General features: G+C 49.8%; 1 protein-coding gene across 2 annotated transcripts in view; it reads right to left on the reverse strand.

The window, feature by feature from the left end:
- The window catches only part of CELF5 (CUGBP Elav-like family member 5), a 60,189-nt gene that overhangs the window by 19,732 nt on the left and 17,557 nt on the right, over window positions 1–22,900 (reverse strand). The window contains exon 3 of one of the 2 annotated variants that reach the window (XM_050934146.1): window positions 10,215–10,263. In XM_050934146.1, coding sequence (XP_050790103.1) covers window positions 10,215–10,263 — 49 coding nt within the window. Of the gene's footprint in view, window positions 1–10,211; window positions 10,264–22,900 lie in introns of both variants that reach the window. The other variant, XM_050934145.1, reaches the window with a different exon arrangement.

Consider the following 22,900-nt stretch of genomic DNA (forward strand, 5'->3'; position numbering starts at 1 on the left):
TTAAAAGGTTGCCGACCCCTGTGCTAGGGGCTGTACAGCCACCTAAGAAGGAAGCCATCCTCTGCCCCAGACAGCTCACAGGCTCGGTGCTAGTCAGGAAGCAACAGGTGGACAAGACAAACAAGTGGGGTGGAGAGGCTGGGGTAACAAAAGGAGCAGAATTTAACAAACAGTTGAAATATTCAGGATCTCATGCACATGTACGAATGCTGCAGTGTCAGGGTTGCAAACACCGCAGGGTGTATCTTTAAAAACACATCAGTGCTGGATCGACCGGGGAAAATATCAGGGAAATATTTTGATTGATCTGAGACATTGTAAAAAGTTGGGGATTTTAACAAACACCTAAACTTCGGGACAAAACTACCTGCTGAAATCCCTTTAAGTACATTCCTCAGACACCCAGTGCCAGGGGCCACTAACCAGTCCCAATTTCTGCTCACCAGGCTATCCTTCCTGCCCAGAGATGGTCAGAATGGGACGGGGCAGCAACTGGGGAGATTTATATTTAAAAAAAAAAAAAAAAAAGGTGTTAGGTTCATAGATTCCAAGGCGGGAAGAGACCTTTGCGATAATCGAATCTGACCCCCTGTGTAACACGTCCCCAAATAATTCCTGTTTGAACGAGAGCAGATCTTTCAGAAAAATATCCAATCTTGATTTTAAAACTGCCAGCGATGGAGAATTGGGTTGGGATTTGCTGTAGCAAGATGATTGGCAGTTTGGATCAGGATCTAATTTTATCCAAAGCGGGATTATTTTTGGCCAGGGAGGGGGGAATGAATGAGGAAGAGGAGTGAGGATTTCAGATAAACTGTTCCATTTTGGGGCTTGTCCCATATTTTAATACAAATGCCTGTTGGTTGCAATTGTCCCAGCAAGAATGATCCTGGGCAAAGCGATATTTCTTTGGGACCATGAGGCACTAACTTGCATTGCACATGTATCAAAAGGGGACACCATCAACTTGAAAGCAGTCAGTTTAAAAAATCAATTGCAAGTCGTTTCAGGTTCTCCACCAGCCCTCTGAGCCCTGTGGATATTTTGTTATGGTTTCACTATCACATTTTTCCTGTTTTTTTTTCATAAATGTTCCTCTCTGTTTTGCCGCTGCATGAAAGACCCACACAAACACCACCTAATGTTTCCCACTCTCCCAATTTTATCACACGTCTTGTGATATTTGCTGGGGGCATTTCTGAAATCTCCAGCTCTGGGAGTCCTGTGATTATGTGTGAATCTTGCTTTCATTTTTTTTTAAATGTAAGCGTCTATCCCTCTTAGTTGTGGCGTAAAGCTTGAAAACACGAACTCTTAAAGACCCAAACATCAGAAAGCAAATAAAACAATCTCAACTTTTTTTTTGAGCCTAACTTATGAATGCTGGAAATTGGCAATACCGCAACAGGGGAAACTGACAAAGGACAATATAGGGGAAATTTTATAGTCATTTTATAGTCACTGTGGGGAGGAGAGAGAAATAAATATTTCCTCCATTTAATCCTTTTCTGTTAACAATGATAGGTTAATAATGTGTTTATTTTGATGCCATCGCTTTAATTAAAAATATTTTAATGATTGAAGCAAACCTCTCATTCCCTCCCATCCGCAGCACCCAGCCCAATGTCGCAGCTAATGTTCTTGATTGCATTTTCCTGGTAAAAGCTGCAGCTCTTCTCCAAAACTCCTCACCTGGTTCCTAATCCCTTCCTATTATGGGGGGGGGCGAGGGGTGTCAGTAATCACTTCGAAGCTGAGTATCACTGACTGAGCCTGCATCGCCCCCCTAGTTCTGCAGCTGGCCAAGCCACCAGAAGCCCCTGGCATCTTGCAGTGTTTAGAACAGCCCCTTGGATCTGAGGCATCGAGGCTTCTGCATTAGTGCCCCGGCCCATGAAGCTGTTGCAAGCCAAGCTGCAGGTCTCTCTCTGTGTCTCCATCTTCTTTCCAGCTCTTCTTTTTCACCCTCTGATTGGCAATTTCCCAGGCTGTCCAGCAACCACGAAAATTGTCTCTTATCCCTGACTGTTGGAGTTTGAGTTCCCATGGAAACCCATTCTCGGGCAGGCCGTCATTCAGGCAGGTTGGGGAAGGGAGGGCGCAAGGAGGGGCCTAGCGCCGAGTGGATTTTTGATGGAGTGATGACGAGGAACACTGGAGGATTTTAAGGCTGAACGGTTCAGCCATTAGAGAGAGAAACAGCAGGGGAAGCTGCTCCTGTTTAAAACCCAGTGGAATTAGGTCATCTGGCCAAACAGCTGTTGGCGGGGGTGGGGGTGGGTGGGAAGAAGAGCAGGGATGGCTATGGGAGAGGGAGGCGACCCCCTTGCGCAGTCCCTTAAGGATGGGATGGTTCCCACGATAAATCTCACTGGGAACGCGGGGAGCATCCTCGTCACTAATACAGTGCTAATGGGCTCGGGTAAGCAACCGCTAGCAGCTCAGAGCAGCAGAGCATTCAAGCCAGCCCACGATCCCTGCCTAGCAAAGGACTAGGTGATGGCAGTCGCCAAAGAGGGACCCGGATGCCAATTCTCCCTCTCATTCAGGGCCCTCCTCTCAGCTCCTTGCTGAGATTCAGGGGCCAGGCCTAACCCCCGGGATCCACAGCAGGCCACGGGGGGAGGCAGTCTCCAAGCCACATGGAGCGGAGAACAGGGCGTTCCTTCCCCAGCTCCATCCGGGTGGATAATTCACTGTGATGATGGTTTTAAAGCTGCCCCAGGCCTGGTTTTTGTCCTTTTCTTCTTCTTCATCATCATCATCATCATCATTATTTTCTAAAATCCCTCAAACTCATGTAAATTGCTGATTATTTTCCCCTGCTCCGGCCTCCCTGTCTCGGTCTCTTTAGCACTTCCCTTCTCCTCTGACCCTCTTTCCCTTTACAGTTTCTTTGCTCTATTCTTCCCCCTCTTCTCATTTTATTCCTTCCCTTTTTCATTTTTTCCCCCCTGGTCCCGCAATTTATTCTCTCTTCTCCCCTTCTAGCCCTGCTCTCTCTCTTCCTTCGCTCCCAATCTTTCCCGTCTCTCCCTAGCCTACGTTCCTTTCCAACTCCCCCAGCCAGATCAAAGCAGCTTCATTTCACCCAGCTCAATTTCCCACCCAGTCCCCGTTAGCCCCTCCCCAGCCATGCCATTCTGTACAGGTTTCTATGCCAGCGCGGCATCACCACGGCAGCATCTGAGCACCTTCCAGCAGTGCATTAAGCACCATGACTCACATCTGTCACATGTGGTTTGTTCTCCCTCTCTCATCCTCTCCCCAGGGGGAGAATTGGGTGTGCAGGGGATGGCTTGCTTTGGCGGTGGTGCGGGGGTTGTTTTGAAATGCAGGATGCAGCTGCGTGTTTGTCGGAGAGGCGTGCTGTGCTGGCCACGTGGAGTGGAAGGTGGGGAGGTTTATGATGACCCCTAGTTCCTGGGGAATTCATGCCATAGCTTTGGCCTGCTTCCCAAGAAAGCTCTGCCTCCTGCCCAGACGAGCTTTCCCCCTACACTAACCCTGCCAGGCTATCTTGCAGTTCTGGAAAAGCGCCTTTCCTTTCTTAGGCTCCAAGTGACTGCCTGGAAGATATGTTCTGTACCGATTTAATAACATCATCTTTGCAGTAACTCCCATCCGAATACACTGATCTAACCCATAAAAACCACTCAGTTTGAGACGGATGGGGGGCCAGGAGTGAATTCAGTTCCACCAGTGGACAAAAGGTGTCCTCAGTTAACCTGTAGGGCTTGGGTATGCTATGCAGCGCAGCAGGATCCTAGGGCATTGGATGTGCCATATCCAATCACACTGCTAGTCAATCAACCCTAGCATCCTGCTTGCTGTCATGGCAAGAGGAGGGGAAAGATTCCTCTCCCAGTCATAATGTACCTAACCAGTTATGTAACATTCTGTGTGCATAGATGTATGTTTTACAGTGCATGTCACTCATGTCTGCGGCACGTTGGAGTCAGGAATATAACGCTAATACTTAGCACTTCTTAAAACACTTTTTATCTACAACACCTTGGTCAGAGAGGTAAGTATTGTGAGCTCCCATTTTTTTATCAGATGGGGAAACTGAGGTACAGAGGGATTTATTAAAGGGGCAGTGTCAGGACAACGTGGGCTAAAAAAGCTGAACACCCACAGAAACATTTTGAATGTTTTTTTTAAACTTCCAGGGGGAAACTTTTTATTTTTAAAGAATAACATCCCCCTTTTGTGTCAGAGGCTCAGACCTTATCAATATTGGGAAAGCACCAAAGAAACTGACTAAGACAAAAGTAAAACAGACAAGCCCAGAGGTGCCAGACCCTTTGTGCAGGAAGGGCTGAATTCCAGAGATATTAGTTCAGGCTCTCTGCAGACTCAGGCAGAAAGCCCTGCATCGGTTTATACTCGGTTCACATTTGGAAGGTTAGCTGTGCAATCAGGAAGCCTAGAAACTTTTTTTTTTCATGAAAACTGGGATTCTGCAGAATCTGAATACGGCATGGGAGTCACCCACATCCACCAGACGGGCCAAGTGTCTGCCACCACCAGACTAGTCCGTTTGTAGAAAGTGAGCGAAAGGCTAAAAGTCTTAACTAATGAAAACCTAATTCAATTTTAATTAGTTCCCCCTCCCCCTTTTTAATAATCTAGGGTGTTCAAAGAAACAGGAACGGAACATAAAATATAAGCTGAGATTTGCATTTTAAGTGACTGGTCTAAAGCCACTGAATCAATATAAGAGCTGAGATTAATTAGAGTGTAAGTGCTGGTTGGGGTAGGAATCGGTTGTGTGTTGTGTTTTATAGCAGTGCACAACAGGATCCTGGTCTGGGACTGGGGTTCCTAGGTGCTGTCATAATACACCTCCCAGGAACTCAGAGGTTCCTGGCTTCCAGGCTACACCATGCCTCTGAGCGGAGGATTCATGCACACAGCTGTATCGGATGTATGCAGAGAGCTCTCAGTGTCCAAGGATGGCTGGAAACCTGGGACAAAGGCCCAAATAGTCACAAGGAAAATAAACAGCTGGGGAAGATTCAGAACATGCTGCTCCCTGTTTTGCAGGGCCCCGGTTCTGCACTGGTGATGTCACTCGTTTACAAGAGACAATGTGAGAGAACCCCAGGCTTGCATGGGATGTGGGACTGAGTCAAAAATATGCAGTCCGAGAGGGCACCAGGCCAGTGGGAGGCAGAATATACTGAAACGTGGTGCCTGCCGTAATTCAGCCATGAAAAGGCCACTCCTTGGAATCCCATGGGGCAAGTTGGCTCTGGTGTGACCCCAGGAAAGTTTTTCTGGGGTTTCTTTCCAATCGATGGCAATAAATGGCACAAGACTGCTTGGTCCACACTCAGCGTTGCTCTCCAAGGGGCAGTGGGTCTCCATCGCTGTGTAAGACCACTCTATCCCGATCTGTGGATCATGTTGCGTCTTCTCCAAGAAAGGGGTTCCCGCAGAAGACAGTGGAAATGGTACTCTGATCGCAAGTTCTTAGCTGGGATGAATTCAAGAGTGTGGCCCTGGCGGGAAAGGGTCTGAGGCACAGCTTGAACTCTGCCAACTGGCCGGATCCGTGTGCCGCAGATTTGCACAAAGAACAAGCCATGAGGCTGTCAAGGGGCACCCATCCCTGGAGTGTTAACATGGTTACAAACCACACAGGTGAGATGCAGCCTTGGGATGAGAAAAAACAAGCTGGGGTCCAACAGTGACCCCAGGAGCTGCCCCGGCATGGTGCTTGGGGATGTCCTGTTGCTGGGAAACACCTTGTTTGGAATGAGAATCAAAGCTAATTTCCAGACTGCTTGTGGTCATTAACGATCCCCTGGCATTCTTCACAAGCTCAGGGCACTGAGCCCCAATATCACGGCCAAATCCATGTAGCAGAATCTACATGCTGCCTCTAGATTTCCCACGCCATTTCGGTTAGATACAATATTCATCTCCCTGCCCTAAACTGCAGGGTGGCTATTAAGTGCTTCTAAGTTCCAGAGGTGGCTGTATTTCAGTGGTGAGTGAAGCTATCCCAGTCCATCATCATAAAGCTTTGAGCTCCTTGCTATGGACATGCAAGATATTATCCCTTCCCTGCAGCTGAGAGAGAAGCAGCCCAGGTCCCTGCTTCAGTTCTGGCTCCCCAGCCTTCATCTTCCTCTCCATCAAGGTCTCTTGCAGGAGGCCAGACATATCTGGGGGTTGCTGTTTCAGTCCTTTAGCTAGGGGATGGAGTTTCTCTGGTCCCTGTGTCCATGAGGACAATAGTCAGTATCCTTTGAACACAGTTCCTGCTGTGTCCATATGATGCATGATCACTGGAGAAGCAACCTCATTGAGACTGCGTCCAGGTTGGAGGCTGGAGTCTGACACCCAGCATGAGGTGGCTGGGATTTCATTCTAAGAGCATTAGCTTTGTTTAAAAGGCCAGGACCACAGTAGATTATGGGAAGCTGCAGTAACTTTTTGCAGAGGGTTTGCACTTGTATTGTGCGATGCTTAGGATTCCTTCTCCTCCCCCGACTCCCCCACTCCGTTCCCTGCAGACTTGGTAGTAAACTCCTTTACTTGAAATCTGACAGGGAAACAATAAAGTCCATCTCCTCCTGCCATCTGCACGAAAGGAGCTGGGGGCATCTCAGACAGATGGGAGCTCTGCTGCGCCTGGGCTGATGGGAACTTGCTCCCAACTCCTCATTTATTCCTGCACTGTCATTCCCAGACAGGAAGGAAGATTTGCAACATAAATGCAGGGAGGAAAAGGAAAGGAGGGGGACATTTCTCTGCTTCCCTTGCAAGCCCATTGGCATTAACGGCTGCAACTCAGGGCAGAATGGACCATTGAACTCAGGGAACACCCCGGACAAGTGTGAGTGGCGGGGGGTGGTAATAAAGGAAAACATCAAGAAAGGAAGTAGTGCTGTGCTGGAAAAGGGGAAGGAAAAGGTGGCTTTATGCCAACGTTGTGCCCTCTGGGTTCTGGGCTGCCCCAGGCACTGGTGTGGAAGACAGGGGTCCGTATGGAACTCCTAAATGCAGGCAGAACTTTGGATTAAATGGCCATAGTCTTGTAGGATGGATCTAAGCAGAACCTAAATGAGGATCACTGTTCTTCTCCCATGCCACATGCACACACTTCATTGCAAACTCCCCATTACCTCTTAGACCTTGATAGCAAATTCTCCTTGTCACAGTGAAAAGCTGCAGGTGAGTTCTGGGCCTTCATCAGTCCCCCGCCCCGCAGAAGTGGCTGCGTTTCTATGTTGTCATGTGTATATAATTTGTAGATTTATCGGAGAAAATTTGAAACAAAATTCAGAGACCTAGAAAATCAAGACTTCTGCCCTCCGGCTTTGAATTTCTAAAAATGGTCCAAATTTTCAACAATAACAACAACTTCCAGCAGTTTTGAAATGCAAAGTCCTTTGGGCTGAAAATCGATTTGCATTTAAAAAAGTGAAATATTTTAATGTTGCATTTTTCTTAAAATGTGAAAAATGGCCATTTTGGTACCAATATCATGAGAAGGGAGTGAAAAATCCTCCTCTGTTTCAGAGCTGTGAAAATGGAAATAAACTTTTTTTAAAAATCCACTAATTAAATAAACATTTTTGACTCCTTTCTGCCTTCTCTAACAGTGACTGAGATGCTTTGAGATGGACGTTGCAATAGAAATGTAAGATAATATTAATATTTAATAAAACAGTCACTAGGATATTTTTTTTTAAATAATAAAGATCTTGCTGTAGAGAAGGCAAAAATAATTAAGCACCAGTTTGTGATACTCTGACTCCATTTGAAAAGTGCTTTCCCCATGAGCATTGGCCCACCAAAGTCAGTGGCACTACTTGTGGAGTAAAAGCCTATGGGTTGTAACAGGATCATAATCTGGTCCTACACAGGGAAAGAAATGTCTTCTGCAAACACCACTGGCAGCTTTGAACTCAATTAAATGGTCTAAGAAGCAGCACGTCTCCTTTTGCTCCCCAAGGAGCAAAGTGGGGACATTAATTATTTTTATTATTTTGACCAGCCACTAGAGCGTACTTAGCACTTTTTCAAACATAGACAGATGCACGGTCCCTGCCCAGAGGAAATTATGGTCCAGCACAGATGCAACAAGCTGAGGCACAGATAGGCCCTGATCCTGCACTCGGCTCCATCCAGGTGGATTCCTGCACTGATGGGGCCCTGCATGGGGGGGCAGAAATAAGTCTCAGATTGCAGCATCGAGGCCTTAATTAGGCATGGCAGGATTCAATTTTCAATCAGTAAATGTCGACGATCATTGTCAGCGTCTCTCCCCACTCATGTGTTGTGGTCTTTGGCAGAGTTCCCTGGGCAGCTTGAGAGGACGAGCTGGCTGAATATTAACTCCACCCTTCCCAACACATCAGCAAGCTCTTATCTGGGCATTCAGCTTTCTGGCTGCCTAAATCCATGTGTGCTCAGTAGCGCAGGTACATGGTTCTAGGCAGTGCAGCCTAGAAGAAACAATCTTTTTCCTTCTGTAAGGAAGAATTTCCGTCGCTGATAAGGGACATTTACAGAGAGGGGAAGTTATTTTTTTTTTATTTTGGCTTGAGGGCTTAATAAATGGATATGAGTTTATCTTTCTATTTATTTGTGCATGTGTATGGCTGGACTTGTGAACGTAGCTGTGTGAATGCACTCATCTCTACCAGTGTTGGATGTGGATGTTTTTATGTATCTCTGTGGTGTCTGTTCGGGTGTCCATAAACTTGTCTCTCTGAATATGGCTACATATTAACTGTGTACCAGAATTTGTGTGTAGTGTCTGTGAGCATCTGCGCATGGTTACTTGTGTGTACAAGATTTTGTAGCTCAACAAAGACTTCCATAGCCAAAACCAAGCTAGGCACCTGAAGCCCATTGAAGATCTGGGCCGAAGTGACTTAGGTCACTTATCCCACACCTTGCTTCCTACAGGCTCTATGGCTTGGATTTTCAGAGCAGCCTAAGGGAGTTAGATGCCTGAGTCCCATTGAAATTTGGAAACCTAACTCCCTTTGGCTCATCTGAAAATCCCAGCGTCCGTTTGGAATAAAGGACTATTAATAGCGGACTTTTTTTTATTTTGATTTCCTGCTGATGCGAACATTGAAATCAATACAAACAAAATACTTGGAAATAATCCTTGAAAACAAAAATCAAATCCTTCCAATCCTACACACGGTACATGCGATGTTCCATTCTAAAGGGGAAAACAGCCCCACCCAAATTCCACCAGCCCTAGCAGATTGCTTGATAAGGCAGCACAAACAAATGAAGAGAAGGAAGGATAGATGCAGGAGTGTAGGAGGAAGACGAAATGGACGGTTAAGGCAGGGAAAAGCAACAAAAAGGACCTGTTCATTTGCGACTCCAGGGGGTTACACTTGCTCGAGCTGAAGAATGGCATCTGACAGGGGCGTGATCTCCAGTGTAAATTAACGCAGCTCGCTGCATATTCCAGCTCATAACCGCTTAGCATATGTTACTGCTGTCATGTTAATGCTCACTAGGCCAAGGGGCTAACCTGCCCCGCTGAGGAGAGCTGTGCGAATAGCTACCGGCCATACCGAAAACTCCCTGTTTCATTTAATTTCTGAGGGTTTTTTTTTTTACTTTTTTTTTTTAAATAAAAGGAAAACAAATTTCTAAACAAAAATTCATTTCGAATGGGAAAATGGAAATGTTTTGATATGTTTCTGCTTTTTTCTTTCTTTTTCTTTTTTTGGACTGAACACTTTGGTGAATTTGAGCCAATTCGCGAAGTGGTTTGGTCAACCCAAATCTGCATTTTTTATTGAAAAAAAAGGTTCCAATGAAAAAACTGGCCCAGTGCTATGCCTGAGCCTCCCGCAAACATCCCCATCATGCTTTCTGTTCCTCCTGCCAGGCCTCAGGGCTGATGGTCTGCACAGTTCCCAAGTGTAGCACATGTAGTCTCAGCCTAGGGCCCAGCAGAGAAACTGTGAGCTTGGATGAGCCTTGCAGTGGCGTACGCAGACATGGAGTGTTTCACCAAACCAGGAGCTCCCAACAGGAGCCTCTTTGTTCTATCCATAACCCAAACCCAGGCCCACAATCACCCGTAGGTGCACAGCAAGGGCAGGCCATAAACACTGGGTCTCTCTGCCTAGCAAGAGTGGGCCAGGAGGGCACATCACAACAGCTGCCAGCTGCCAGCAAAACAACAAGGAGAAATAACAAGGAGAGATGACAACTACCTCCACGGCTCTCGCTGTCCGCCGGCTTCACCTGGATTGGACGGGCCATCTGCAACGAGAGAGAAAGACGGGGAATGAGACACCACTGCCCGCCTGCCAGTCACACGGTGGCGCCAGCAGCACCGGGGAATTCAATAGCACTGCCCGAGGGTGGAGAGATGGAGCTAGGAATATTACCTCCTCCCCATAGTGATGCTCTCGGGCCTGTGCAGTGGTATAAGCCCTTGGGCACCCCGTGCCCAAGTACTCTCCCATTAGGAGCCCCTCTTCTCGCTGTACCAGTAAGTGCCTGTCATGCCCGTGTGGAGGAGTGTCCTGGGGATGTGGAGATGCACAACCCAAGCCAGGACCTGCAGAAAGATGCCAAAGCAGCTTCTTTCAGATCTTCTGGGAGGAATGCAGCCCTCACCCCTCCTTATCCTGGCAGTGCAGAGAACACCCCTCCTTTAAATACACACAGCCTGTACCAAGGAACCTGCATCTTCCAGGCAGCAGATTGCTGGCTGAGAAGGACTCAGGGCCTTGAAGCAAACACTTCATCATTTCAGAATCTAATACCCAGGGAGCAGTGTGGTCCAGTGGTTAAAGAACAAGCCTAGGGACCTGTGAGCTATTCCTAACTCTGCCACTGATGCAGCATGGCCTTGGGCAAGTCACTTAACTGTGTTTCCATTTCTCTCTCTCTTTCTGTAAAATGCGGGGAAACAAGACATGTGTACCAGACAGGGGTGGTGTTTCATTAATGCTTCTATGGGGAACTGAGATTCTTGAGGGAAAACTCTAGAGAAGGATGATTAAGAACTTCTTTTAAAGACGATAGTGACACCTCAAAGCATCATCTGGAGAGGAGAGGAGGAGATTACCTAGTGTCACAAACCCCTTCAGCTCTAAATGGTGTTTGAGCTCTGCACTCATCTCACTAATGCTGATCTAACCTGGAGTGACTCCCGCAAAGTCAACAGGATGAGAGGACAATTAGGTTATTATGGGCACCGGGGGGAAATTTTCAAAGCATCTAAGTGACTAAGGAGGCTGAGTACCTTTTCCAAAAGCACATCTTGTGCTTGGGAGCCTGCGTCTCACTGAAAGTGAATTCACAAGCAATATACCTTCTCCTCCCTCGAGGAGCCCAAAATTGGAGGCCAACAGCCTCCAGTTAGGATCTCTTGTGCACGAGGCTTATTTCCATAACTAAGTGAGAAAAATCCAGCAGCCTCAGTCCTCACTTGGGCAAAGCTCTCATTGACTTGAGTCGGTAACATTTTTTTGCCTGAGCAAGAACTGCTCACATCCTAGAGGATCAGGTCCTTGACTAAGTTCGGTGGTTTAAGGCACAACCATGATGAAAAACATATAATGAAGTCGAGTGGTAAAAAGTTATGAACTGAAGTCTATAAAGAGACTCCCCCCACTCACACACACATATTGCTAAGAGATTCCAGCTCCAAGTAACTGATTGATCACATGCTTTGTGACTCCCAAGAATTCAGCATTCTGGTGCTTCTGCTCCTGGGTCACATTTCCAGCTGTGTCAATGTCCAGGATGTAACTGCAGAAGACCATCCTTACCTGGGCAGAGAGATTGAGCACCTGGCTGCAAGCTTGTGCCCAGTCATCCAATGTGCAGGCACAAACCTGATCTGTATGCACAAAAGCTGCATGTATTTATGCAGGCGGACTGGCTGGGGCCAGTAGTGGAAAACACTGTTCTCAGCCAGCGCCCCTGAGGTTAGTGGTTTCAGCGAGACATGTGCAGCTCTCTTTCTGGCACCTGGTCAAACTAGGGAATGAAGAGTCTGCCTCTGGCCAAAGGGTTGATGAGTTGGAGATGGAGACCACACAGAGGGGAGCTATTGGGCCCTTTCTGCAGGAATGGGGTTCTACCTGCTGGCTGACTGAGACACAGATGCACAGACTTGCAATGCCTCCTCCATACCATGTGCCAGCTCCCAAAGCTTCAGCGTACCAATTTGGAATGGTGCTTTTCCCGCTGCAGGCAGCACTATAATCACACCCCAAATGCCCCCCGCACCAGCTGATTGTTGCAGTCCCCTGCAGCATCCCAGGACTTTGTTGGCTAATCGCTGGTCTTCACGCTAAGCCAGTGACTGGGCACCAAACCCAACCCAGCCTTCAGAGGCGGCTTCTTTCCCAAGACCCCATTCGCCACCCACCACATGCTGCTTTGCTATTAAAGGAAAGCACCTTCCCTTAGCTTGGCCTCTGATTCACTCATCCCCTTATTGCTACGGATTGATTGTATTGATTTATGGAGCGCCTCTGGCCATAGCCACCCTGCTAGGTGCAAGCCCCAGCGTGAGTCAGGCAGCAGTATCCAGTCTCCAGCCCAGGGCTGCCGCCCGGGTGTCTCTTGGGTGTCCGTTTGGGTAGGCGCGGATGTAAGCGGGATTCCCAGAGGAGGACTCTCATCCAGACCGTTCCCCCAACACCCAACTGAGAGATCTGAGCAAAGCAGTGACTGCTGCTTGCCGTCTGCATCAATAACCTGCACAGGTTGGGAAGCTTTGTGCCGTCTTTGTGCACGGTCGGGCAGCATCGTCCAGATGTGCACTTGGGAACAGGCTCGGGGGAGGGGCAACAGCTGTACTAGTCACACACACACACCCCCCTCCCGCCCCCGCTGCATCCTCAAGAACCAGCTTTATTTCTAGCCAGGAAGAAAACCTGGGATTAAAATAAACAGATGGGGAGGGAAATGCAGGGACTGGACTCTGAGCTCAGCCCCACCAGTGCAAATCCGGGGAGGGGGGGCAGGGAGGCTTGAAGCTCATGGCTTTACGCCTGCATATAGCAGAATCCAGAATCTTTAACGGCAGCACTGGGAGGGGGAAGGGAGGAGCGGGAGAGGTTCAGGAGCAACCCCAAGGGGAATTCAGCACCTGAGAACATCCTGCCCCCCCACCCCCCCACCCCGGCCACCCATCCCCCCACAGGCCTGTCACTCCAGCTCGTGGCACCTTGGGTAAAGGAGTTGTCGTCATGGAAACGGTTATTCACCACATGGAACCTGACATTTGTGGTTGCCATGGTAACCAGCTCTTAGGGGCATTCCCTCCGCTTTGCACAAAAGAGACGTTTTGATATGATCTTTGGCGAGGGGGCTGGTGGGGAGGAGTGGGGGGACAAGGGGGACAGCCCCCCCCCATTGCTCCCAGTGACTCTCTGGGCTCTGCCAGCGGGACGCGATCCTCGCGGGATCGGCAGGATGAACTGGCATTATGTAAACAGGTCCCTTGGCCACCGAGGCCCCAGCTGCTCCGTACGGGCGCCCCAGTGGGGCAGACTTTGGCCAGAACCAGCCCCCGGTGGGAACTGCAGAGCTATGGCATACAAAGCCCTCTGAGCCCATCGCTGGCTACAGGGGAGTGGGGAGAGATGCACTGAGGCCTGCGAGTCAGCTGTCTAGTCTCAGATGCCCTGGGGTGCATCCAGAGCAGATTTCAATGGAGTTGCACAAGGATAACTAAGAGCAGCATCTGGCTCTGGGATTGTGACCAAGATGGCCTGGGGGACTCCCTGAGCTGCTCTGCAGACCCCAGCTCGCTCTCACCCCACCCTCTAAGCCACACTGAGGTCTCTCCTCTGCTCTCGCTCACCCCCGGGAAGCTGACCCAAGCACCCCTCAGACCCTCTCCCAAGGGCTCGGGGTTGCAACCAGAACTAGCCTGACCATGAGATGACCAGGTTCTGGCCAGGCTGAGCAGCCCCATGTAGCTCCCAATCCCTAGCCAGTTCTAACAAGCCCCACTGCCTGCTTCCACTCCCTCCAGTCGATCGTTGCCAGCAGAGCCGCGAAGGGGCGGCTTGGCTCGTTCTCACCTGCTCAGGGAGACGTGGGTAGAGACGCAGAAGGCGAGATTCAGAAGCCTCTCAAAGCAGCGAAAGGCATTTATATTTGGAGAAGAAATTCAGACTCCTCTGCTTAACGTTTGCAGTGAGAGGTCTCCACCGCTGGCCCAACCATGGAGGAGGCATCATGCTTATCACTGGAGTTTCCTGGCAATGGCAGCACAGAGCTAAGGAGGCGCCATGACCTTAATTCCAGCTCCACCACTGCTATAATGGCAAACAAACTACAAAAGGCCCCACAAGCAGAGACCTAAATGCCAGGAAATTCTACAGCAGCTTTAACTTGGCCCATGTGTGTGCTCAGGCTGCATAGCCCAGAGACACTCCACTAGGAGGAGTGACCAGAACAATGAGCCATATAGAATAAGTGGCTTCATACCAGGTCTCAAGTCACAGCACCTTACGCTGACAGGTGAGTATTTTCTCCTTCCATTTTACAGAGGGACAGACTGAGGCATGGGGAGGGGAAGTGACTTGTCCAAGGTCACCCAATGAGTCAGTGGCAGAGCTGGAGATACAAAGTCTTGTGCTCCTCGTGCCCCGCTCTAGCTGTCATGTCCCACTGCATTAGACATGATGTGGCGTGTACATCCACACATGTACAGACCAATGGGCACAGCTATGTACATATATGCAGCTATGTTCTCGGTGCCCAAATGAACACAGAGACCCACCATGAACACATGCAGTCAGGACACATGCGTGCACACACACACAAACATACAGAGGCAGGCACCCCTGCACAGACTTGTGTATTACACACACACATGCCCTTACACAGGCATGCATGCATCTCCCACACACATATGTGTGAATCCTCTGAAGTATCTGACCACTGGTCTGGCCCAGGATGGCCGTTCTTATCTCCCACGTGCACGGACATATGCATGCATGTACCAGACCCACCCACCCAGACACATGCATGTACTACACACGCCCACACCCATGTGGCTCAGAGGATTTTTGCTAGTGATTTATGAGGCTGAGCCTGCCTCACAGACTGAGCTTGATTTTCCTCATTAAATTATTTAGATGAGCATTAAAAATTAACCTATTTATTCATTTCTGAAGAATATCACATTAACATTTAGCACACGCTGCTGGGCCGGCAAGGGCCACGCTCCCCCGCCCCTCACCGCCAGTGCCTCGCAGCCCTTCCTACCTGCCGCTAATGATAGGCAGCGTTGTCAGCTCTGTGACCCACCGGGCAGGGGACCAATGGCCTTGCAAAGCGCTCCCAGCGACATGGTGGTGGTGTGGCCAGACACACCAGCAAGGGAACATCACCTGGTTAATCAATCCCTCCCTCTCTCTCTGTCACACCACCCCCCCGACACACCCACTGAGTGTGTCTCTCCCCCTTACCCTCCTTTCTCTCTCTCTCTCTCACACACACACACGCTCTGTGTGTCTGTTCCCTCACCCTACCTCGCACAAACACACACCACTCTGTGCATGCATCTCTTGCTTTCTTTCCTCCACCTTCTTTCTCACACTCACACACTGTGTCTCTCTCCGGCACTACCCCCTTCTCTGTCACATGCACACATACCAATCCATCTGTGCGTGTGTGTGTCTGTGTGTGACTCTCTCTCACACACACACATACACACACGCACACAAACAGAGTGCCTATGCATTTCTCTCCCCTGGGCTCCCACTGGGCAGCGCCCAGCCGGCCTGGCTGGGATTGAGGGGTGCACTGACCGCAGGTGCGTTTGCAGGCTATCTGCATTCGGACGTTAGAAAGCTCATCCTTCAGGATTCATGCCGATCCCCAAGTGGTCAGGAGCTGCCTTGTGGGAGGAGCAGAAGGACAGCCCGGAGCAGCCAATTCCTTTCCCGGTGAGGGAGACAGTAAGAGGCCTTTACGATGTGATTCTGTATATATTACAATATAAATTGCACCCTGCTCCATGCTCATGTAGGGTTTGCACTCTGAAGCCCAGCTGGGCGAGGGATTTGGTGGCTACTCCAGCTCCTTTACTGTGACATTCCTGCTCCTGTTTTCTGATGCAATTGCTGAGAATGAAGATGCCTGGGATGAAATTCTGCCACAGGAAGGCAGTGGCAGTTTTCCCATAGATTCCAGTGGGGCCAGGATTTCACCCCTGGAGTCCCCCTAGCTGTTGCCCTGCCCAAGGGCCAAATCCTGAGCAGATCCAGGCAAAACTCCTTTCAAAGTCAATGGGAGGTTTCCCAGTGAGCAAGGAGTGAGTAAAGCCTCTGGGCTTTAATTCCAGCTGATTAAAATTTGCTCCACAAAATGCACCATTTCCCCCAGAGCAATCCTGGGGATGAGCAGCCCCCAAACGGCCACACTGATGCACCGAGTGAGCAGCCACCCTAGTGACCCAACAGCCCAGCCCACATCCTGCAGCCATCTCCTCCGGGAGAGGGAGAGACCGTCCCCTCCTGCTTCCTGGGACGTCAGGCCAGGATGCCCAGCAAACCATGTGCTGCAGAGAGGCCCAAGGGAGGAGCAGGCCTCGCTCTCTATTAATTACGTGTAAGTGATGTAGAATAGCCCCTCAGGTGCAACACAGGGTAACCCAGCGGCGTTAAGTAGTCAGAGGCAGAGACCATGAAACAAACCCAGCGGGTGCTGGCTCCGCAGGGCCCTCACTAGAAACAAGAACACGGAAGCCCTCGCCAGGATCAGGGCAGGGGTCTTCAGCATTGAATCACCGGTTCACTGCTGGCCAGTTTAGAACTCCCTGCCTATTGGGTCACAGCCACTAAACATCCATTCAAAGCACCAGGGTCCGGAACCTCACTTGCCCATTCAGCTCCTATATCTGGGCAGGCGATGATGGATCAATGCCCCGGAACATGAAGGGCGAATAGCAGCAGAGTGTATCTTTCTGCACGTCCCCACATGCTACTCTATCAACGGACCTCAATCCTGACCTGGCAGATGAAAGGAGAGTTTAGTCTTCATTGATCTTTCAGTCCTTGGTGGTCGCCGTGGAGAGCATCAGTCAGGTTGTCCATTAATATGGTACTAACCGAATGCTGCTCTGGCACATCCAGCTGAGCATCTCAAAGCGCTTTAAGAAAGTTAAAGAATTCGCCCTCCCAACTCCCCTCCCCCATGAGGTAGGTAAGTATCGTCCCCATTTTGAAACTGAGGCGGAGGAAGTGACTTGCCCAAAGTCACACAGGAAGTCTGGAGCAGAACCAGGAAAAGAACCCAGGGGTCCTGACTCTATGACTCCTGCTCTAACTGCTAGACCCAACCTTTGTAGAATTAGTGCCAAGAGTGGTGGTAAATTGTCCTATGAGAACCGGACTGAGAATCCCCAATTCATTTCACCTGAGCCCCTGCTGAAGGCCATCATTTCAGGCAGAGCAGGATGGGTGTCTTCCTTTTCCTGGCCCAGCTGGCTGTAAGTGACAGGCAGGTGGAGAGGGAAGCTGTCCCCATGCCTCTGGAAGATGAGCACTGAGTGATGACAGACAGCAGTGTGGAGATATCCAGGCTGAGTGAAGGACAATGACACACAAGATCAGTCGCTTCACCTCCTTGGGTGCTCTGCCACTTCTTACTTTTTCCTTAACGCAATCAGTCACCCCCATCTTCGCTCCTGCTCCTGCTACTCCACCAGCAAGGCGAGCTCCTTATCACTGTGACTCGGAAAGTCTTTGGATCTCCCTGATATCCCTATGGAAGTGACAGCGCCATTACTGTGCATTATCATCAGATAACCAACGGGGGAGTCCATCTCATCGCAGCAATTACGAGCCTCTTTGCACAGCAGGCTCTTGGGCAGACACATCCTGAAGTGGGCTGTTTGATGGGGTGAGTCACTGGCCATTCTGCCCTCACTTGACCCTCTGCATTACCACGCCCGAGGGCAGCACACCTGAGGCCACGGACATCAAAGCTTCCCCATCACTCTGGTCCTTCCTTACCCTTTACAATTGGTCTTTTGGAGGTGAGGGTCCGAAAGGTGGTAAGAGGCGTGTGCCAGCTCTCCTGGAGTCCTTTTCACATGCTGCAAAAGAAATCTAAATCACATTTCCCAAAAGAAATCTAACTCATGGAAAGAAAAATCCAGAACCAAATCCAGCTGACATGGGTGTTGAAGTAACGCCACCGACTTCAGCAGGAGTCACTCTGAATTTATGCTGGGCTAAATAAGAGTGGAAGCTGGCCCATAACTTCTCACTCAAGCCTGCACTGACGTAACTAAACAGACTGAAAGCTTTTCTAGAGCAGATTCATTGACTTGAAGGCCAAAAGGGTCCATTGTGATCATCTAACCTGACCTCCTGCACAGCACAAGCCAGAGAACGTCATCCACTAATCTCAGCATCAAGCCCAGAACTTCTGCTTGAGCTATAGTCTCTCTTTTAAAAAGACATCCTGTCTTGATTCAAAGACTTCAATTAAAGGAGAAGCCACCCCATCCCTAGGTATGCCAATGGTCAATCATCCTTTGTGTTGCAAACATGCACCTTATTTCTAGCCTCAATTTATCTGGCTTCAGCAGAGTTCCCAAGACCCTGCCCTTCAGGGGTTTTGTTATGTTTTTGTGGTTGGGATTTTATTATTATTCTATATGCATATTGACACCACCCAATGCCATGACATCCCTTAGACTACGCCCCTCGATCTTACTTGAGTGGCCCCTCTGTCTCTCCTGCTCGCTACCTGTGGAAAGGTCTTTTGAGGAAATGCTCTGGTTTAAGCTGGGTTTTATATAGGTGTATCTGGGTGAAATTTCATGGCCTGTGACATACAGGAGGCCAGATTAGATGATCTAATAGTCCCTCCTTAATAGTGAGCCTCTGTGCTGCCCCTCTCCTATTTGACTAGCGATGCTCTAACCCACAGGGCTAGGTCGCTGCTCAGAGCAAAGTGAAACACATCAGGCAGGACCGGAGGAAGAGCAAGGGAGCTGCATTCATAAAACGCTGTGGTGCAGTCACCCCGTTACTCCCACCACATAACAGGTGCAAGGCGGAAGGCAGGGGGTTGGGCGCGTAGCTAAGCATCTTGGTAACGCAATGAGAATGGTGCGATCTCCATCTCTGCCCTACCCTATGCATTGTAAGGGAGCAGGCATGCAAGGGACCTGAGACTCACTACTGCTCTGTGCAGCACATACACTTAATGCTCAGCCTCACCTGAGCCCCTGCACCGAGCCCCATCGTCTAGTGAGCCCAGCTTCACACCACTCCCGGATCTGCAAGATCATTATCACCAGGCTTCTAAAAGCTCCCATCTCGTGACTGGGAGCTGACCATAATGCCAAGTAGGCTAAGGCAGCTGCAGTGAGATGGGTGGAGGCAGGCATCTCCAGCTCAAGTCTTCGCCTGCCGCTGATACAGACGCACCAAGAAAGTTTGTCCATTCCCCCTGACCAGGATCCCAGGCTCCCCTAGGCCTGGGGAGACACACCCCACTAGGGTAATTCACCTCATGTATTTTCAGGTGGCCTTTTACTCCAGGCCCTTCTGGTCTTGACAGCTTAGTAAGGGGAACCCAACTACCCCTTGCCCCAACTGAGGTCCTGGGGGGTGGAAGCCCGTCCATTCCCTCATCTCCTATTTTTCGCTAGGTCACTCCGGCTCAAATCCAGGGGAAAAGCTCTTTTGGGGATACTGCCTCCATTTAGCAGACACAGAACAAGAAAGAGTCCTCGTGACAATCTGAAACCCAAGACATCCCATGTTGTTGCACAAGGATGGATTGGGTGAGGTGATCAGAAACCACAGTACCTGTGCTGTTCAAATGCATTAAACTCACCCAAACCTACAGGGCTACCACTCTGAAACCAATCCTACTGGTGATAAATAAAGTTGTCTGAACCTGTTGGGGGACATCAGGCAAGGGATCTTCCCTAGTGGGGAAAATTACCATCACAGTAGCCTCCTGTATGAAATTCTCCTCCATACTCTTACCAACAGCATCCTTTCCTCCTCTCGCCCACTCCTAGTTCTCCCCTCTTGGATGCTCTCCGTTTGCATAAGAAGGGTCATCACCCCCTTTGTTCTTACTGGTACCCAAGGGGAGGGGCATTCCTTTTAGTAGTGTTCGGGGCAGTCCTGCCAATGATGTGTAATGAGAGAACCCTGATACTTCCCTCTTGGAGGACTCCATCGTCCACCACCTGCCCCATTTTCTCTCTGACCCTTGCAAAAGAATTAGCTGATCAGATACATTGATTCCTCCCTGCCTGGAAGGAGGCTGGATGACAATAGGGTTAGGAACTGACTGGACAGGACCCACTGCTCCTCTAGCCAATTCTGCATCACTGCCAAGTGTCGAGATGCCCTCAGACATCCCACCTGAAGCCCCTGGAGTGATGCTGAAGGTCCTGAGACCTCAGTGATAGGCCCAAGGGACTGATAAATTCCCTAGAAGCTTTAGTCTCAGGCCAAGAGGCTGAGATCAGGCAGGAATGGTTAGAGGGTTTTACTAAGGCTGGGAGAGGAGTGGGACCCATAGCATCCCCCTCCAGAACAACATTATTCAGACCTGCGAAGCAAAACTTGGCTCCTGTTTGTAGGTATCTGCTCTTCTCCAAAGAGTCAAACCCAAATGGCTGTGGGACATGGCAGCACTTGTTACACAGTCACCCCCTCCCTCACTGCAGCTTAATTACAGTGATTTGGGAGAGATGGGTCCCTGCTAATTTAATGTTCTTTTGTTGTCGAGAAACAGGAGGCCGGTGGTTCTGTGCTTCAGAACTAGGCTGTGATGGGGACCTCTCCACCCAGGCCTCTGCGTACAGGCCTTAATTAACTCCCAGTTCCCATGGCAACCACTAACGGTGCCGCTCACTTCCTGACAGCCAGGCTGCTGCAGCTCCTCTTTCCAACCGATGCAAATAGAGAGAGATAGAAAACCCTCCTACAACAACAACGCACACATGGAAAAACCAGGCCTGGATGGAAATCCTCAGCAGAGCAATGATGAGGGGCCAGGGTTTCAGTGGGGGAAATTTGCAGTGGTCTGAGCACATGTCACGGCTGGTGTGCTCCCGCACATACATGTGTATAAGTGAGGCTGGGGAGGGCCCACATTTGAGCATGCATGGAAAATGTGTGTACTCGTGTCTGTGTATTTGGGGAGCATGTACGTGCTATTACATTGGGGAGCGTGGGCGTGTTTGGGAAGAAGTGTGTGTACGTGCGGGGGTGGGTGTCTTCGTTCACACGCGTGGGTGGGAGCCTGCTCAGAGAAAGATAGCTCCCGCTGAGCAATGTGCCCGCACTCTGCCATGGGCACTGCATACGTGCTTGCGCATTTCTGCTTGGGGAGAGCACCCATTGGCGCGCAGGAAGAGAGCACAGGTGTGCCCTTTGAGGCAGCATGTGGGAGCTGGTGTCAACCTTTCAGTCTTACTAGTTCTCCAGTTCCCAGTGTTTATCCTGGCAGCCCATTTTCCCAATGCCCGTTGTATGCATGCTTCTGCTACATCTTTCGGCTAAGCCCCTCTATTCCCCTGCACTCCCCTTGGGGCAGATTCACCAGTGGCATAAGCTGATGGGATTCCCACTGAAGTGAATGTGAATTGCAGTCACTTCTTAGCCGGGGCTGAATCTCGCCCTGTGGCTTCATACTATGGCACTGTTTCATGGTGCCGGCCCTGGTGTTTTCCCTGCATTGCTATGTTCTAGTGCTGGCGTCGCTGTGAGCAGCCCCCTCTCTGGTGGACTCAGGGCTGGGGAAATGTGTGAGAGGCTGAGGATTTCTATTTAAAAAACCCACAAAAAGGGGACAGTGCAGGCAATGGCTGCGCGCTGATGCTGGACCACCGCAGGAATGGAAGATTGGAGTCCAGCCTTCACCTCCATTCAAGCTCCAGGCCCTAAACCGAGCTCCCGAAAGCTTCCCGCGGCACTGTCAGTTGCAGCATCCTGGATGAGCACAGCTGGCTCAGTAGGTCGTGCATGGAGAGGCAGCTTTGGAGGTATTGACCTAGGCTGGATTCACCCCAGCATTAGAGGTGAATGTCTGGCAACCCCACGATTAGCTCCCTTCAAGCGAGCCAGTCCCACTCTGTTAACTGCTATCTCTGTTAACCCTGGTGCATTGCCTTCCTCATGGGTGGGCCTGAGTCAGCGCTGATTCGCACCAGCACCAGATCAGGAGCAAGAGGCAAACCAGATGCCGTGTCCTTATGTTCTAGTGCTGCTTCTTGTGCACCCTCCACAGGAACCAGCTTTGCTGCATCTCAACCCCCGGTGCATTCCCAGCAACTCTCTGCTCCAGTGTTGCTGCCTCCCTGTAATTTTCCGTTCTCGTGTCCCTGCATTCCCAGGCTCTCACCATGTCCATGCATCTCAATACACCCACTGCTGCTCTTCAACCTACCCCTATTCCCTGCTTGGATCAATACCAATTCCTGCCACTTATCTGCCTACCTTTCAGCAAGCCCTTCTTTGTTCTGCATAGATATAAAACTGATACTGTACCTTGCCAGAAGAATCACACTCCCCCTCACTCCCTTTTCCCCCTTCTTCTTCAGGAGCAATTTCATGCAATTTGCAACTGTCTGGCTGCAAATGAAAAGAGACACAAAGCGTTTCTCCGAAATATTGAAAAGCTGGCTGCTTTTCCCTCAAATTTCACTTAGCGAGAAGCTTTAACTTTGGCGCGTGTGATCACTGCATGTCATTAATAGCCTCGTCGGTTCCTTTCAGAAGTCGGTAAGTGAAGGCACAATCATGAATCAAAGGCATGGGTTATTGAGATATAATATCACTTCAACCAGCCAAGGATAAGTGCACTGGGGAGCAAAGAGAGGGTGATGGCCACTGCACCTACATACTGATTGGCACCCTATGAGTACAATAGATTA

Source organism: Gopherus flavomarginatus, chromosome 24 (assembly GCF_025201925.1).
Source record: "Gopherus flavomarginatus isolate rGopFla2 chromosome 24, rGopFla2.mat.asm, whole genome shotgun sequence".
NCBI classification, from domain to species: Eukaryota; Metazoa; Chordata; order Testudines; family Testudinidae; genus Gopherus; species Gopherus flavomarginatus.